This window comes from Quercus suber, unplaced genomic scaffold (genome assembly GCF_002906115.3).
Source record: "Quercus suber isolate HL8 unplaced genomic scaffold, Cork oak 2.0 scaffold_711, whole genome shotgun sequence".
Taxonomy (NCBI): Eukaryota; Viridiplantae; Streptophyta; class Magnoliopsida; order Fagales; family Fagaceae; genus Quercus; species Quercus suber.
In genome coordinates this window covers 120,397-140,131 of record NW_027070152.1, presented here as the reverse complement: position 1 = coordinate 140,131, position 19,735 = coordinate 120,397, and the positions used below count along the sequence as shown (strand labels likewise).

Below are 19,735 nucleotides of genomic sequence, written 5' to 3'. Positions count from 1 at the left end.
TCATATGGCAGCCACCAAACATTGCCTAGTCGAGGATTGATCTCCGCGGATTTCACAAACGCGCCCTTCAGATGGGTATTTGACTTTTTGATGTAGAGTGGAGGAAACAGCCTCTAGCGTGTGTAACCATGGTCTGGCTACAATTGTCATATAAGGGGAATAAACATCTACAACAATGAAGTTCACTTCAACTACTTCTGAGCCAGTCTGTACGGGCAGCTGTATCTGTCCTTTCGGGGTGACCGTCCTTCCCTCGAAACTGACCAGGGGAGAACAGTATGGAGTTAAGTCATCAAGTTTGAGGTTCAGCCCCTTGAAGAGGTCAGGATACATAATCTCCACCGCGCTACCCTGGTCCACCATTACCCTCTTCACATCATATCCCCCGATCCTGAGTGTGACTACCAAAGCATCGTCGTGAGGTTGAATGGTTCCAGCTTTATCTTCGTCCAAAAAGCCTAAAACGGGCGGTACAGCCTGTCTAGAGCTCCTCGGATCTCGGCCTATATCCCCTGATGGTATCTGAGCTACTGACATAACCTTGGACGGCCAGGACCCTGTTCTTCCTAGCGCTGCGAAAATGACGTTAATAGTACCTAATGGAGGTTTCGTAGAATCCCTCTTCTCGGACTCAAATTTTACTTGACCTCCTCGACCACTGGAATGGTGCAAAAGATGCCTCAACCTGCCTTCAAGGACCAACTGGTCCAAATGATTCCACAAACTTCTGTAGTCTTCAGTGGCATGCCCATGGTCTTGATGGTATTGATAATAGAGATTGTGATTGTGCCTCTCAGGGTTTCCTACCATTTTACTCGACCACCTAAAGAATGATTCATTCTTGATCTTTTCCAGGACTTGATGAACTAGCTCCTTGAACACTGTATTGACTGCTTGAGCATTTGCTGAGCCCGACTGCCCAGCGAAATCTCTCCTCGGCTTATTGTTGTTGTAACGATCTGACTTGAAGTCCTTCTTGTCTTGGGGGATAACCTTATCCTTACCCTTCCCTTGCTGCTGATCTTCTTCAACATTTTTATATTTTTCAATACGGTCCATAAGTTGACGCATGTTAGTGACAGGTTTGCCAGACAAGGATGTCCTTAAACCATGATCAGTGGGGAGACCCAGCTTAAACGTGTCTAGGGCCATTGCATCAAAGTTGCCCTCTATATCGTTAAACATCTTCCAATATCTATCCGAATACGCCTTAAGGGACTCACCTTCACGCATGTTCAAGGATAGCAGGGAAGACAAGGGCCTGGCCACCCTTCGGCACGTGACGAAACGTGAACCAAAAGCTTAAGTGAGCTCTTGGTAGGAATTGATGGAGTCTGCTTTCAGGTTGTCAAACCACCTCATGGCCACGGGTCCAAGACTAGAAAGGAATACCTTGCACATCAGAGCTTCATCTCTGGAATAGACAGCCATCCTTTGGTTAAAATGGCTCACATGTTCTACAGGGTCAGTTTTACCATTGTAAATAGTAAAGGTTGGCTGGTTAAAACGCCGAGGAAGTTTCGATCCTTCAATCCTACGCGTGAAAGGTGACCTGGAGATTTGATTCAAAGCCTTACTCATAGCATCATTTCCCACCCCTCCATGTGATGGCCTTTGAGGTTGCTTATTGCGAGGATGTTCATCCTCATATGAAAAAGATTCACTGATTGGAGTTCAAGACCTTTGTTCATAAGTGATGTCTTATTCGTCACCTGAGTCGTCATCAGAGTGCGAGGCATCACGTTTTCTTTTCGCATGGCGCAGCTCCCTTCTTAACCTTTCAATTTCTATCTGCATGCTATTTTTCTCTGCATGAGAAACATGACTTCCGCCACGAGATTGAGTTCGTTCAGTGTGTGTAGTATGCACGCTACCTTCACGGTCTTGTCTCCGCTCCAAATTGAGAAAAGGGTCTATATGTTGGGACGCCCCAGATTCTGCCGGTTGTTGCCCTGGTTCAGCCATGATCAACTGCTGCTGCTTCCCCCTACACTCAAGCTCTTCCCACAGACGACGCCAATTGTAGGGTTAGGATTTGTGGCCCAAGCCCAAAACAATGAATTTGTAGAGTATGGGTGAAAGAGTTAGGTTATGTATGGGATCAACAACAATGAATCACAACCTTCAAGCACAAGCCAATATGAATTTACACGTAAGGAATGGATATCCGAAGAGCTATATTATTGATTATCTGATGAACACAAATCTTAGGGTTACAGTCAAGTTCTTCCTCTCTCCCCATTTTTTCCTCCCCTTTACATTAGGAGCTTCTTCCCTTTATATAGCCTCCCTTCTCCTTATCTCCATCGTCCACTTGTACCTCATCCGTGAGCCTATTTGAGTATATGTCATGTCAAGCATCTCCTTTTGCTCTGTGTGAGTGGAGGTAGGTGAGGATACACTGTTCAGGGGTCTTCTCCACATAAATGTGGCCAGAAAAATTGCTACAGAGCATTAAATACGGTGGTAGCAGCTTTCCCTTTAGATATTTCTTCATCCTTATCGTCTCCCAATGTACTCAGAGCTTATCTTGATCAAGAGGAGTCCTCAGAAGATCATCTTGACCTTTTATATGTTTAATTGATCTGTACTATTTGCAGCAGAGGAATATAACCTCTTCGGACAGAAGATGACCTCTTCGGACTGTAATCACTCTTCCCTCTAAGGGTCCCACTTCCAAATGGGCCTTGCACTTACCATCTCCTTCTTCTCGATCGCACAGTAGCTCTCCTATGGGCTCTCGGCCCACTATGTTGGATTGGACCCTTTTCCCCCCACAACTATCTAAACAAATTTATATTATCAAAAAACGTTAATAAGTTATATAAAACATTATGAAAATTTTTGTATCTCTTATATCATATTTTATTTTATTTTATCTAAAACCAAGTCCAATAAAATTGACTGTTTGGATGGATTATGCAAACGTCACTCGCAAATGTAGTTGGAAATGAACCTCCAAAAACGTCTTTTTTACTGTTATTTGTCTTTCAAAATATCTTCTTGCGTCTAATTTCCAATGGCGTGGGGTTCGCTCGCAGATAGTCCTTATAAACTAATAAAAGAGGTCAGTCTCATAAGAAAATATTTTTCTCTTTTAATCTTTAGCTCCTATTCCATTCTTATCTTTAGCTACTATTCCACTCTTATCTGATAAATTCAATAGAATTTCAAACTATGGCAACTGCTCTATAATGGGTAAACACATCTTAAAAGGATTGTGGCAATGCTAAAGTCCATAATTTATCTATACCATGGAATAATGGCAAGAAATAGAGAATTTACAATTTACAATTAGAAGGTTAGGTCACTTGGTAACAGATTTTTCCAACCTACTTAAAGAATATTTTGTGTGATTGAGACAAGTAAATAAACAATAGGAATTTTCCATTAAAGCAAAAGACAATTTTACCAGAAAATTCTTGCCAATAACAAAAGAGAAACATGACTCACACTATATGTATTGAAACTTATCTATTGTATTCGTTCTTCTTTATAAAGTGAATTACATTTTTATACACCAAAAGAAAAATGAATGAAAACAAGCTAGTAAATAAAAACTAAAGAAAAAAATAATTAAGTTATACATAGGTGTCATGATCGAAGAAAAGATATAATGAAAGAAAAAAATAATAGCCATCCTCACATTTTATATAAAGTAACTTTTATTTTTTGTCATGTGACATAGACGGGCACATTGCTTTTAGCAAAGGTCTACGAAACTTCTCGCATGCCTTTCTTATCCGTCATTAAGATTGTAAGGATGAAAATACGTTAGCTCCAAATCAGATTCTCATTCAAAGAGCCGTGCCGTATTCACCAGAATCTAAATACCACTTGGAGAGCGATAATACACAAATACAACAAAACCCATGCCAAAAGATTGGTTCCAATGTCAAGAAAGAATATCTCCTACCACACATCACCATTATGAGACGTGTAGTCTATATGCCTCCAAACAAGTCTATAAGGGAAACATATGGTAAACATATGGGGTTGTATGCCAACTGCAAATGGCACTTCACCTATGAGCATTTGTCACCCTTTTATGTAAATGATAGACTAACCCATTTTGCAATGAGACTTATAGTAAGAAAGCTACAATTTAAATAGTAGAAACCAACAATATCCTTCAATCATTAACATAATTATACACCACCTCCATTGGAATGGGACTAAAACCCTTCTTTTAAGAGAATCACCAATAGTGGGAACTCAACCTTGGATTGATTTAATCTAAAGAGGTTTAAAGGGTAACAACAAGTTATTGATACGTGGTTAGTAAGAGCACTAATTTTGTGTCTCATTCAAGATGGATTAGTGCAGATTGTTACGATGTAATTGAGGATGAGTGTTACACTCTTAATGAAGTTCATAAAGAATAAATGTCTGTGTAACAAGGACATAAGAAGGAACTTCACCTTTGTGTACATAGGAGTGGTGCCGCTTCTAGCAAGAGTAAAAGGGTTTTCTCTTGTAAATGTTCACTAAACCGGAAAGAGCACAAGGCCATAATAGTGCTAACAACAGTGGATTTCTAAATGTGTTGTGGATGTTCTCATATGTGTGTTGTTTCCGATTTTAATACATAAGAGTTTTGGTTTAAGCACCAAGCCACCATTAACTCTGTTGATTTCTTGAGCAATTACACTAAAAGGAGGTTTAAGTTGAAAGACACCTTCCATTATGCATGATAGGATATCAATCAAGTGAGAAATATATTATTTCAACCTAGTGGGAGATTGTTATATATATATATATATGTGTGTATATACAAGGATAGGTTCTAATAATGATAGTTGAGTTTAGAGAATATGGTTTCATAAAATGAAAATTCAAGTTCTAGAATTTTCTAAGTAAAAAATTTGAAATCTGAATTTTCTGGAATTTTCTAGAATTTTCTAGTGACTATTGAGAAAGATTGAAGAGGTTTCAATCTCTGTTAATTGTTTTATGAAAAAGTAACTAACTCTCCACATGTGACTTTTCATAAAACATAACGAGGTTTCATGAAATAACTAACTCTTCATGTGACTTTTCATGAAACATAATGAGGTTTCATGAAATAACTAACTCTCCATATGTGTCTTTTCATGAAACATAGTCCTATGGGTATAAATAGAGGTTTATGTTCTCTTGAAAAACTGACTTCACAAAATCAAAAGTTGGAGAGAAACACAAGAAATTCTGTGGTCATTCTCCAGAATTGCTATCTATAGAATCCAACATCTTGGTTGTATCATAGAGACAAATTTGAAATAACCCTTTAGCAACAAAAGTGTGGGGGGCAAATATTGTCTAAGGAAAACAATATAGTGCCTCCAAGTTATCTATTTTCTTTTTGTCTTTTTTGTTTATCTTGTTCTTCCATTATTACTTTGTGTAATATTCCCAACAGCAATGCCACAAAAACAACCTTGAAAAACAATATAATATATTTCATAATTTTTTTTAAGCTAAAATACAAAACTCATCTTCTAAGTTTTACTTTTTTTATTTCAACCCTCTAAATTTGAGTTTTGTCATTTCAATTTTCTAAATTTCATTTATTTCCAATTAAGTCATCTGTTAGTATTCCGTTAGTTGCTGCCGCCCATTTACCAAAATGACATCGTTTTGAATTTTTATTTTTTTATTTCTTAATTTCAAAAAAGCTTTAAAACGTTTAATAAAAAAAAAAAAAAACTAAATTACTCAAGGGAACGACGTCGTTCCATAGCCACTAAATAACAAAAATAATCCCCACCCCCATTGACAGAAACAAAACTACTCAGGAGAAGAGACGCAAGTGTCAAATACAACTTTTTAGGAGGGAGAAACCGAGATCAGCACTGCTGGGCATGTTTCACGGCCAGGTTACAAGGCTCAAATTCAAATCACTCCTTTTCTGTAATTTTCCCATGTCTGCAGGTCCAAATTGCACTTTGGAATGTTATTGATTTTTAGATTACCTTTTAAATCTTTTATATGCAAAGTTTAGAATTTCCTTGGAAAACCTTTTAAGATTTGAAATAGAATTGCTGTTTAATGGGACAAGGAAATCGTTGCTCAACTGTACCGAGTTTGATGTCTCAACTCTGTTGCTCTATATCTATGTTTGTTTATTTGTTTTTATGGGACAAGGAAATCGTTGAGAGATTCTTCATGCGTGATTAATGGGAACATTTTGGTTTTGGCCGTACGCGTCTGTTTTAGAATCCAAAGAAGCAAAACTGTTCAAAACCCATAGAATTTCTCAGATATCGGTGGGGTGGGGATTATTTTTGTTATTCAGTGGGTTAGGGACCGACGTTGTTCCCTTGAGTAATTTAAATAGTTTCTGTTTTTTTGTTTTTTTATTAACGTTTTTCAGTTTTTTTGAAATTAAGAAATAATAATTAAAAAATTCAAAACGATGCTGTTTTGGTAAAATGGACTGCAGCGAATAATAGAAAACTAACGAAAGACTTAATTGGGAATGAATGAAACTTATAGGACTGAAATGACAAAACCTAAACTTAAAGGACTGAAATGAAAAAGAGTGAAACTTAGAAGGTAAGTTTTGCATTTTAAACTTTTTTTTATTATTATTTACAAAAATAATAACTTGTGATTGGTTGGAACACAGCCTATCTATACTGTCATTTTCACTCCACTTATCATAATTTGTCAACTTGGTAAGGTATGAAAATATATATAAAATAAGTTGTGTACTAACATTTATTATTATTTTTTTTAAAGTGTTATTCTCTAAAAGAGCCTAAATCTAGAAATGACAAAGTTTAGCTACAAAATTGGTTGTAGTTTAGGGCTATAAATTCAGTCAATAAAATAAATATTACAATATATTTTGAAAATCTAACCGTTGAATTGTATGTTCTTTACGTCCTTAATACACATGTTAAATTTTGTGTTAATCAGATATCATTTACTATATGATCTATAAGCTTATATTTTGCGCATAATTTTAAATTACAAAAACTTGCAATTTAAAAAATTTATTGATGACATAGCTATTGATTTTTAATTTTCTTGAAATTTTGCAAGCATGGAGGATATAAGAAGAAGATGTAATCCAACAGTAGATTTGTTAAAATTCACCTCCAATAAAAAGATATTAAATAAGTTTGTAACCTAAGATTACAACTAATTTTGTAGCTAAACTTTGTCCATCTAGAAATCTTGTAAATATTTGGAACAAAGAGGTTGCATTCTTTTGTCATGAAAAATAATTTTAAGGAAAAAGGGAAAAAGAAATCGAAAGTAGATTCTAACATGAGGGTAAAGTGGTAGCTACAAACATGGGGCATAAGGAGTATCCGAGTAAGCCTACAGCTCAATCCAATGAATTTCTTAAGCTCAACCATGTTTATTTTCAAGCCTAGCAAATAAAGCCATTATTTGCCTAACAATTCAAAAGATATTTGAAGTCATTTTCTCCAAGAAATCAAAGAGTGTTTAATGTTGGTTTCCTAGGAAACATTCATCCATTATGTTTTATTTCTCTTGACATCGGAGTGTCCCAAGTTCCAATCAGAGTATCCCAAGATCTAGCAAGCTCAATCTGATGTCAGTATGGCCCAAAAAGCTTTCCTTGAAGATCAAAATAACAACCCATTATTTTGAATTTTTTTTTTTATTATTAATAAAGTCAAATAATCTTTATTTAGTATCTCCTAGAATGAATCAAACTTTATATTTTATTTTTCCTAGGCAGACAAATACTTTATTGTGATTCTAAGTTCCTAAGAGTTATATCTAACTTTGGTCAAGTTAAGTGAATATATGTATTATTATTTTCATTTTCCTTATGCTTGGGGGGCTATTCCAAGCTCTATTTAAGCCTTTGACTGAATCAAATAAAATCTAGTGTGTATTTTCAAAATTAAAAACCTTGTGTTTTTCAATAGATGAATTTCTTCTAAATTATCTCTTATCCCCTAGGTGGATTCCTTTGGGTAGCAAGTATCAGTTTTCGTATCTCTTGGGTGGTGTTAATCTGCATCTCATAAAGTGGTGAGCCCAAAATAGTTTTCTATCCTTAGCTAAATTCCTTTGGGTGGTGTTATTTGTATCCTTTTGGGTTTACTTTGATGGTAAGCTCATCTATCATTTAAATTATTGAGTGTTTTCTTATCCCATAAAACCAAAAAATATAAAATATATTCATCTAGGCTATTTCCATTTATCATATCAGTGAAGTTTGGGTTGTCCCTTACAAATTCGGTAGTAGATTCTTTGGATGAATCCAAAGTGACAGAGGTTATTGTGAGCAGTGCATAATAAAAACTGTATTGATAATAATTCCATGTAAAAATGATAGTATCACAGTCACAAATGACTACCTAAACAAATTTATATTGTCAAAAAACCTTAATAAGTTACATAAAACATTATGAAAATTTTTGTATCTCCTATATCACTTTATTTTATTTTATTTAATCTAAAGCCAAGTCCAATATGAAACTAAAATTGACTGTTTGGATGGATCATGCATATGTCACTTGCAAAGGTAGTTAATTGGAAATGAACCTACGAAAATGTCTTTTTCACTGTTGTCTTTCAAAATATCTTCTTGCCTCTAATTTCCAGTGGCGTGGCCGCGTGGGATTCACTCACAGATAGTCCTTTTAAACTAATAAAAGAGGTCAATCTCATAAGAGAATATTTTTCTCTTCTGATCTTTAGCTACTAACCCGTTCTTATTCGGATAGATTTAATAGAATTTCAATATATGGCAACTACTCATAATTACTTTTTATTACTAAATCAAAATATTAATTAATTTTTTGTGTAGGCGAAGTTCAAATCACAAATTTCCTATTTAACAATAAAATGCCAATTTTTTTTTCTTTTGGAGGTCAAGGCAACTAAGTTTTTTTTTTTTTAATTTTATTTTAATTCTACTAGTATAACATTGATGGCGAGGTTCGTTGATTTATCTAAAAGGATTGTGACAATGCCAAAGTCCATAATTTATCTATTCCATGAAATAATGGCAAGAAATAGAGAATTTACAATTTACAATTAGAAGGTTAGGTCACTTAGTAACAGATTTTTCCAATCTACTTAAAGAATATTTTGTGTGATTGAAACAAGTAAATAAACAATAGGAATTTTCCATTAAAGCAAAAGACAATTTAACCAGAAAATTCTTGCCAATAACAAAAGAGAAAGATGACTCACACTATATGGATTGAAACTTATCTATTGTATTCGTTATTCTTTAGAAAGAGATTTACATTTTTAATTTTTTATATAGCAAAAGAAAAATGAACGAAAACAAGCTAGTAAATAAAAAATAAAGAAAAAAATAATCAAGTTATACATAGGTGTCATGATCGAAGATTGAAATAAGGGGAAAAAAAAAATAATAGCCATCCTCGCATTTTATATAAAGTAACTTTTATTTTTTGTCACGTGACATAGACGGGCACATTGCTTTTAGCAAAGGTCTACGAAACTTCTCGCATGCCTTTCTTATCCCTCATTAAGATTGTAAGGATGAAAATACGTTAGCTCCAAATCAGATTCTCATTCAAAGAGCCGTGCCGTATTCACCAAAATCTAAATACCACTTGGAGAGCGATAATACACAAATACAACAAAACCCATGCCAAAAGATTGGTTCCAATGTCAAGAAAGAATATCTCCTACCACACATCACCATTATGAGACGTGTAGTCTATATGCCTCCAAACAAGTCTATAAGGGAAACATATGGTAAACATATGGGGTAGTATGCCAACTGCAAATGGCACTTCACCTATGAGCATTTGTCACCCTTGTATGTAAATGATAAGACTAACCCATTTTGCAATGAGACTTATAGTAAGAAAGCTACAATTTAAATAGTAGAAAACAACAATATCCTTCAACCATTAACATAATTATACACCTCCTCCTCAATGATATGTTATCAAAGAGGACAAATTTAAAACATAAGCATTATAAAAGGTCTTGCTATAAGTAGCAGTAAAATACAAATCTAGCAAAACACACATCAAGTTAATCCATCAAACTTATATTGGTGTACTCTTCGTAGGTAAAAAATCACAAGCCAAGCTTATATTTTTTGATATGGAGTTCGTAGGTAAAATCCCAAGCCAAGCTTATATTTGTCTTCAACTCTTGAGAGACTGAGCTTGAAGAAGACCCTCTCGGATCTGTGAAGCAACATCTCTGACTGCTCCTGGGCCATGTGGGATGAACACAGACGAGGACTTTGAGGATGCCCCGATCTCCTTCATTGTGTCAAAGTACTGGGTAACCAGCACCATGTCCATGACATCCTTGGCAGTTGTTCCAGGCACATTCTCAGAGAAGGCAAGTACACTGTCCCTCAGCCCATCAACAATGGCCTGGCGCTGGCGAGCTATTCCAAGCCCTGACAAGTACTTTGATTCTGCTTCTCCCTCAGCTTTCTTGATCTGCAAGATTTTGTCTGCCTCTGCCTTGTCATTTGCTGCCACCCTCATTCTAGCAGCTGTTGTAACAATAGTAAAATGCATTACACAAGGATTAAGCCACTACCATAATTAAACACGAGGATCTATAACCAAAAAAAAAAAAAAAGAGAGAGAATTCCAAATTATTTGGAATCCAAGAGTATTTTATCATGGGTAACACTTAATTATAATTCCTTGAGTATTGTACTTTAGGTTTCGCAATTTAACACTTTTCTTTGGAGAAAGATGACAACTTTGTGCTGCATTAGTCAATACATTCACATAGTTGTATTTAATTGGGAAATTTAAGGTACAATACCTAAGGAACTCAATCTAAGTTTTCTCCTTTTATCATTAAAAAGCAACTTAACAATTTTTCAAAATACTATACATGATCAAATTATAAAGCAAACTACCTTAAGTCAAGGGTGTTTTCAGTGATAAAAACAAGCTTCAAAGGTGATATAAAGTAATAATGGAAAGAAAAAAAAAATGCAAGCAAACGTGCCAGTGCGAAAATGCACCTGTCATACATATCCAGGCTTGTAATCGTGGAAAACAAAAAAGTCCAAGAAAGGACATGTATAGAAATACAATAATTTTTATCCTTTATAGTGGTGCAACTAATTGAAACATATGTTACCTGCATTTATCTCGTTCATTGCTCTTTTCACATGGGGATCAGGCTCAATATCCACAATTAGTGTTTGGACGATTTCATACCCATAAGTGGACATGGCCTGTAAAGTATAAAAGAAAGCTGTTGTGAGTTCTGAAAACATCTTAGCCACAACAATCCAATCCCTCTTTTTTAAGAATAGAAGATTAACTTACCTTTTCCAGCTCGTCTTCCACAGATTTTGCTATGTCATTCTTCTGCTCAAAGACAGCATCCAAGTTCAATTTCGGCACACTTGCCCTGATAACTGAAGAAATGAAACATATTAGCTGTGCAAGTGAAAATGAAAGTACTGAAGCACTAGAGAGAGTCTTACAGACCATCAAACACATAGGATTGGATCTGCTCCCTGGTATTGGTGAGCCTATAGAAAGCATCAGATGCTTTGTCAGCCACAGCACGATATTGAACAGATGCAACCACAGTGACAAAGACATTGTCCTGAAAAGTAAACATTATTGGCCAACTGATCACAATGAACTAGATTAAATTACTCAAAATTAAAATAATTTACATATTATATGTCCCCTTTTCTAGAAGTCACAAACTTTTTTTGAAAATGAAGAATAAGATGAGAGAGAGACATCAACTAAATTCAAATCTAAATTGTAAAGACAAAATAGTTCCGAATTTGGACAAAACTATTACTTCCCATTTTGTATTTTTCAATTTCACAGTCCCTTATAGAAGATGAAACTTAGATTTGATCAAAGGCTATAAAGAACAAAATATACAACTGACAATGGGATTCAAATCGAATCATTTAGGAAATTGAAAGTAAAGATGATGAACACCTTCGTTTTTGTTTCACATCGAACATCAAGTTGTTGCACACGCAATGAGAGTCCACCAGCCACCTGGTATCCAAGACACCAAGGCAGGCAGTGACACCCTGGCTCCAGCACATCATCAAACTTTCCAAAATGTTCCCTGATAATCACATTTGACTGGTCCACCTGAAGACAACCGAATGCTTGACCCATACTTAAATTCTGCAAGTAAGATTAATGAAAAAAGTTAAAATTCATAAATAAAAAGAGCACTAATCCAATCTCACACTCTTTGACCATAGAAGTGATCAACAAAACTTTTCTAACTTTCTGAGATGTCGAAAACCTAATCTTATCTCAAATTTACTTAAGTCTTAGCTTCAGATGAAATTTTTAGTTATACTCTTTCTTCAAATTAGATAAGGAATGCATAGTCTGTTGGCTATCAAAACAATGGGTACAAAGAAACTAATCTAATTCCAACAACTAGATGATAACTTTAACAATGGGTACAAAGAAATTTTTATTTATACTTTTCCTCTTTTTTTCTTTTTTTTAAAGCACCCTTCAAGCTTTAGCCTCTGATTGATTGAAGGAAAGAGAAAAGGAAGCAACCAAAACGTGAAACATAAGCAACCGATATCTAATTGGCTTTACAAAGTTTACTATTCTCAATAATTGAATACAAAACAACAACGCATATTATTAAAGTCAAAATTTTCTTTTCTTATCTTATCTTTTCTATTCCACCGTTTTCTGAGCAACCAAACAGTGAGTGTACTAACATTTACAAAATAAAATCATAACTTTATTTCTTAAAAAGCAAAGAAAAACTTCACTCACTCTCAGTATCTTAACACAACAATAACTCTAAAGAGACTTTTAAAATTTTCATTCTCTGAAAACAAATAGCAAAAGTTCACATAAGACCTTGGTTCAGCTGTCATTTCTTTTCCTCTGCTTTCTCAGCAACCAAATAACAGATTCACCCCAAAAAAATAAAAAATAAAAAATAAATTGAACTACTTCAGTTTAGTTTCTGGTTAAATACACCTATTTCCTCGCATTTTAAACCAAAAATTTCATTATTCAAACCCTAAAACTTTGTTTGGTTCAGAAGAAAGTGTAGGAAAATAATAATAAATAAACAAATCAAAGCCTATCAAAACCTCAAGCATACATAATAATAACAACTTCCTATTCAAAAAATACAAAACACAAACAACAAAAGAGGAAACTCCTACTCAATTTCCTTTATTTTTCTCTTCCTCTTCTTTTCTCACTAAACCAAACAGAAACCAATACCGCATACTCATAATAGCAAAATAATAATAATAGAAGCGAAATTTAAGAACAGGTGCAAAAAATGAAGTGACTATTCTGAGTTTTCTCTAAGATTATCCTATAATTTTCTCAGCAACCAAACACGAAAATGAAACTAAATTGAAGAGAAGTCAAGTGTCAACGAAAAACACGAAAACGAAAAAGGAAAATCACAGAGAGAGATAACCAAAATAAATTTAAAAAGTAACAGAGTAATGAAATTTGAAAACAAAAATTTCCCAAATATTTTCTCAGCAACCAAACGCGAAAATGAAATAGAATTGAAGAGAGAGACATATATATACCTTGCAGAGAATACAGGAAAGCAGCGAAAATAGGAAAGGAAAATGAAGATGACACAGAGATATAGATATTCACAAGAGCTGTGAATTTTGATGTGTCACGCTTAATTTATTACGATTCCCAATTCTGGATATATAAATAGGAGCAGAGCTCACACACAGAGACAGAGACAGAGAGAGAATTAACGGTTCTCTGTTTTCTTCTCTCGTTTTCGTTCGTTTAATCACTCGGGGGGTCACACTATTTTGGGTTAATATTTGTTTCCGTAGGGACCACCACTTTGAAGTGGTAATTTCTTTTGTTAATTTGTTTTGTTTTTGGTTTTTCACTACTGGTAATAGACTATTAGTTACACGCCGTGTGTACGGGATACAAGCATCGTGAAACACGATTTCATTACATTATTATTATAACTGAAATCGTGTTTTTACTTTTGTAACTTATAATTTCAAGTAAACTTAAGTCAGTATGTAACAATAATTAGCTTGTTTTCTTTTTATTTTTGGGTTCTTATGGCTATTGTTTACGCGTAAATTAATTTTAGTGATTCTTAGTTAAAGTTCTTACATTCCTGAAAATAGCTTGGAATTTTTTTTTTTTTTTTTTGGGTTGTATAGCTTGGTAAAGAAAACTAAATGAATTTTTTTTGTTTTCTTAGGTGAAAATCAAAATAACAATGTTTTTAATTTGACATATTAGCCTTCTAAATTATGGTTCCTTTACAATACTTTGTAAGTTATGGTATGACATACGGTTATGATGATGTTCTTCATAAAAATTTTATGCTATAAAGTACTATTACTTTTTTTTAATCGTATATGTATTGAGTTTTCTCTAAATTAATTTGAATTTTTTTTCGTGAACTGATTTAAAGGAATATTCTTCAACTTATTATATCAAATCATTTTTTAGGTGTATTTTAAATTATTAACTATTTCATCTTTTAATTAAAAGAAATGTTACGTCCACAACATTTTCACAATAAATTCTAGATAATAAGTTGTGCTATTATTTGTGGGCAAGAAAGTAATTTAAATAGTGGATTCAAATTAAAAAACTTGTAACAACCTACCACCTAAGATTTGTTTTGAATATGTTGTGAAAATATTATGAACATAACACTTTTCTTTAATTTATGTAAATTACCATATATAAGGTCATTAAAAGCACGAATATGAACAATAATTTGAATTACTATATAATGGATTAAAAGGGTTTTTTTTTTTTTTCTTTTTTCAAATCAGTTTTCTAAAAATTATGTGATTAAGATATTTGGGTTTTTTCCTCTTTTAAGGAAAATATTTGGATAAGTGGAGGATGCATATATTTGATACATTATATAATCATTACTTTTGAAGATGCTTATTTGTGTTTGTGTTTGTGAGTGTCCATGTTAACAAGTGTGTTCAAACTTCATTGAGCATTTGATTATTATCTTGGTTGTACATAGTCTCCTATCCTAATTCCCAAGGCTTGGCTAAATTTGGTACTACTTGGTGGTATCCTAACTATAATGATAAAAAATAAGGGTTGCTTCTGGACCAAGAAAAATGAATGATTTTTTTAAAGAATGAGCTGTGCACATTTTCAACTTTAAATAATGACAATAATTTTGATTGAATATATGAAATTTATACCATAATCTCTATAACTTTTCTTTGTAATTTGTATCCTTATGGCTGTTTGCACATCAATCAAACTTAACAGAAGATGCAATACTGTGGTTAATGATAGATGTTATTGTTGGGAAGTGCTCATCGCTGCTTATGGGTTGTGATGGTTTGTTGAAAGATATATTTATGTATGGGTATATTTGTGGATCCAACCTTCACAAATTCATTTCAAATAGTGCCCGATCCATCATCCATCCAATCCAGTTTGGGGGGAGCGTTGAAGATATATTTATGGATGGTTTATTATATATGTAGGGTCCAGTTAATAGGTGTCCTTAGGGCAATTGTTAATAGACTAATATAGAAAAATTTTAATACCGCTTTTATAAGAAATATAAAAAACTGTCAAAAAGTCAAATTCATTTTTTTTTCCCATAAAAAATTTTTTTTAAAACATTCTTTAAACTAATATTCTTATGACATTGGTTAACTTTTTCCTTATAATATACTCTATTGGGATTCTTTGTATCATGCTTGATCATATAGTAAAGACATATAGCTTCCAAGGACTCCATCTATGAACATAGGTTATTAAGTCAAATCATGTAATTCTTTTTTTTGGTTAGAAGGCTAGATATATTAACAACAAAAGAACTTACAAACTGGCCACAAAAGCCAAAGTAGTGGCTACCTGCCTATAACAGTATAGCCCATTCACATCAAATATAAGAAGTCTATCTAATTCAATGGAGGGGGAAACTTCAAAAATAACAAAATCCTCCCTCATACAGCAACCTTTCTTGGCCAAAAGATCAACACACCTGTTCACTTCTCTATACACATGAGCTACCCGAACCTATGTGAATCTTGCTATACTTCCAAACATCCAATACCCAATTGAATAGCAAGGTTTAAACCATCTCTCAGTGCCCATAATTCGCCATCGCACTTGTCATGTGCCTAATAGACCTTGAATACCCCCTAATCCATCTCCCTTCACTGTCTCGAATCAACCCTCCACCGCCTGCCTTACCTGGGTTCCCCAATAAAGCTCCATCAGTGTTGAGCTTGAGCCAACCCAAAAGAGGGTTGGACCATTTAATAGGAATAGCAATCTTGGGAGTTACTTGCTTAACCTTGTTGACTCAAAAATGAAATTTCTTATCTTGACTTAAGCACACCTTATCAAGTGTTGGATTTGGAACAGAATTTTCAAACACAATAAAGTTTCTATTTTTCCACAAGGACCAAACAGTATAAAGGAATAACGTGCACCTAGGAATGAATCCTTTATGCAACACTACACTCAAACAGTTGGTCTTTAACCAAGCCTTAAGACCATTAGTAAAGGAAGCAACGTGCGTTGGAGGAACCTCCAATTTTCACCACAAATCATGAGCATAAACACAATCACGAAGTATATGAATAATGGACTCATTCTATTCTCTACATATTGGGTAGAACTTATCACAATTGATACCCCTACCCGCTAACACTTCCTTAACTGGGATGCTACCATGTAAACACAGCCAAAGAAAATTTATAATTTTTGGTAGAATGTCCAATTTCCAAATCCACTGCCCATTGAACTGTGTGACATTTCTTCACTTTGATTTGCAAGTTTGTAAGCTGAATTTGTAGTGAATTCTCCATTCTTGAAGAATTTCCACATCATCATGTCTCTCCCACTCCCATGCATTTGGATTGGAATTGCCTTAATTTTTTCTTTGATGGCCTGTGGTAAGTCGAAAGAAATAAGATCCCACTTCCACTTATGACAACAACACAAGTCCGAGACCCTCAAATTTAGCTCCTCCTGCCTAATAGGACATTCAATCATACCATGTAATGAATCACCATTAATCCAATTGTCCATCCATACACTCACCCTGGATCCATTACCAATCCCCCAAGCAATCCCTTTTCTAAAGGTAGGGAAACCCAAACTGATGGCTTTCCAATTAGGGGAAGAGGAAAGTTTTTCAGGATCTCTTGACCTTACGTTTGAGTTAGCACAATATTTTTTTAGTATAACCTTTTTCCACAAAGCATCCTGTTCATGATACATCCTCCAATTCAGCTTAGATAACAAAGCTATATTTTTAGCCTTCATCTTTGGACTTGACTATTTTATTCCAACCTATCATGTGCATCTTCCTTCTCATGTACTTTTTTCCTTCTTGCTTCCAACTTTTTCTTAGTCTTTACAATTCTTTGTTTATTTTCTTCTTTAATTATTTCAACCGTATGAATGGCATTTGGTTAGAGGAATCACCCTCTTACTACTGCTTTAGCAGCTAATCTACACTAACTTTGACTATCTGAATAAATTTTCTAAATTTTTCTTTAAAAAATACATATAAATATTTATAGAAAATTTTTAGAAGAGCTTGTTTAACTTTTATGTTACTAGAATGAGTAATGCTAGAGATACAAACCTTTTTACAAAATATTTTATAAATTGCTGATGTAGTGAGTGATTATTGGTAAATGAAAAAAGTGATGTTAATAGTGGGTCTAGATGAAAACTAATAAGAAGTTGGTCATATCAATGGTTTGTAAAAATGTTGTAAAATAGTTTGTAATTGAAGCATTACTCTACAAAAATATAACAGGTACTCAGACCATGGATGGCAATTTTGTCTTGCGCCGCTTGACCCGCCCCTCCCCGCTTCGCCTTGCATGGGTTTTTCCCACCCCGTAAAGGTGGTGGGGTGGGGATGGAAATGGGTTTATACTTTTTAGCTCCACCCCACCCCGTATTGATAAAAGTTATAATTGTAAATTTTTCATACCCTAAAATCCTATTATTTAAATAAACATATCAATATTAGCTTATTTTATTCTACCCAACATGACTCTCTACCTCTATTTTGCTATGTGTAATACTATGAGATTTTTGTTTTTGTTGTAATATTATCTTGTTAAACACTTGGATAATATTATTCAATTTTTTGATTTAATGGGATATATTTAGATGCAATTTCAAGTATATTTTTATTAATGAAACAAGTTTTAGTGGATCAAAGTCTTAAATGATATGACATAGTATACATTTTTATATCAATGAAAGCTACATCTTAAACATAGAATGATCCATGTGTAAAATGAAACAAAAATATCTTAGAAGTGGAGGGTGATGATGACAAGAATTCATAGTAAAGTCCTTCCACCATTTTCACTTTGAGTAGAAAGATGGACAATCACCATTAATTGGAACCCACATATAATGTGTCCAATGAACAAGTATGTACTACATGTTGTGACATTGGCTGGAGGGTGATTCAAAATTATGTCAGAAATATTTGTGTTCTCAATATCATGTGAGAAAAATATATTTGTTATGAAAGAGGAGAATCTGGCACTCTTATCTTTTGTAAAGATCAAGGGTCAAGACACCAAAATTAAATAGCTGTGATTAGGGGAGTTCACGGTGCGGTGCGGTGCGGTTTTAGGCCATTTTTAGCACCGCATTTTGCGGTGCGGTTTAACTAAAACCATAACTGCACCGCATCTTATTTTTGCGGTTACTTGTGTGGTGCAGTGTGGTGCGGTGCGGTGCGGTTTAAAGTTTAGCTAAAATCATAACCGTACCACACCTCTTTTTTGCGGTTACATATGCGGTGCGGTGTATAAGATGCGGTTTGAATGATGAAGTTTGTATATTTTTCAAATTTTAGGCTTTTTCTACCCAGCCCAAAACTAATTTTTCCCTTTGTTTTGGTCCAAGTTTTAAACTATTGAGCTAGTTTTTCTTTATTTTGGGCAGGCTTTTCTAATCAACACTTGCTAGGATTATCAAACTATTTTTTTTTTTTTTTAACTAGGGTTGTTAAACTATTAATAATATATTTAATATTAAAAATATTTAATATTCAACACTTGCTAGGATTATCAAACTATTTTTTTTTTTTTTAACTAGGGTTGTTAAACTATTAATAATATATTTAATATTAAAAATATTTAATATTAAAAATAATTAAATATACTAATATATAGAGAATGTGCGGTGCGGTGCGGTTTGTGCGGTTTTCTTATTATAAAACCGCAAACTGCACTACACCATGCGGTGTGGTGCGGTGCGGTTATGTTATTTTGCGGGCAATTTTGGTGCGGTTTTTACGGTTTGTGCGGTTTATGCGGTTTGGTTAAACACCCCTAGCTGTGATGGATACATATCAATGCCCATCTCCTGTTCATCAAAAAAAAAAATCCATCTCCTGCTGAAGTGTCAATAAATATGAGCCATACATGCCATAGTTTTATCTTTTAAGATTGGCATGATGCAGGAGAAAGAAATTATTTAGTATCCGTCTTACATAATCTATTTATAAACTAATAGGTAAAATTTAGAGAAAATTCAATTAGATTTTACAATTGAAGTCTAATTTTGCGTTATGTGTTCTAAATTATTTATTTTTAAAGAGAGTTTTATTTCTTAATTTTAGAGTCAAATGTGGGACAACATCATAAATATTCATCCAAGTGTGTTATTGCATACAAAAACCAAAAAATATAAAATTAATAAACATAAAAATAAATAAAATGGACAATTTACATTTTCTACCTAATAATATTCTTACAAAACTTTTTAAAGAGTTAAAAAAAAAATGATGAATA

General features: G+C 33.8%; 2 protein-coding genes across 2 annotated transcripts; both read right to left on the bottom strand.

The window, feature by feature from the left end:
* LOC136064581 (uncharacterized) lies at window positions 1-1,233 on the bottom strand. Its single transcript, XM_065766495.1, has one exon. It carries the CDS (start codon window positions 1,231-1,233, stop codon window positions 1-3), a length of 1,233 nt encoding a protein of 410 aa, XP_065622567.1.
* Window positions 1,234-9,831: 8,598 nt separating this feature from the next.
* Window positions 9,832-13,620, bottom strand: LOC112023360 (hypersensitive-induced response protein 1). Its single transcript, XM_024055971.2, has 6 exons — window positions 13,505-13,620; window positions 11,901-12,098; window positions 11,427-11,547; window positions 11,262-11,353; window positions 11,071-11,167; window positions 9,832-10,465 (listed from the first exon to the last, which is right to left on the bottom strand). The coding sequence occupies exons 2-6, from the start codon at window positions 12,087-12,089 to the stop codon at window positions 10,104-10,106; spliced, it is 861 nt and encodes a 286-aa protein (XP_023911739.1). The 5' UTR covers window positions 12,090-12,098; window positions 13,505-13,620; the 3' UTR covers window positions 9,832-10,103.
* Between the last annotated feature and the right edge of the window lie 6,115 nt (window positions 13,621-19,735).

Bases quoted from the DNA above. Each gene is read 5' to 3' on its own strand.
- LOC136064581 (XM_065766495.1), bottom strand. From the start codon at position 1,233: ATGCGTGAAGGTGAGTCCCTTAAGGCGTATTCGGATAGATATTGGAAG.
- LOC112023360 (XM_024055971.2), bottom strand. From the start codon at position 12,089: ATGGGTCAAGCATTCGGTTGTCTTCAGGTGGACCAGTCAAATGTGATT. The intron at 11,354-11,426 runs GTCTGTAAGACT...TCATTTCTTCAG, and splicing joins CCAATCCTATGTGTTTGATG to TTATCAGGGCAAGTGTGCCG. The intron at 10,466-11,070 runs GTAACATATGTT...TTGTTACAACAG, and splicing joins AATGAACGAGATAAATGCAG to CTGCTAGAATGAGGGTGGCA.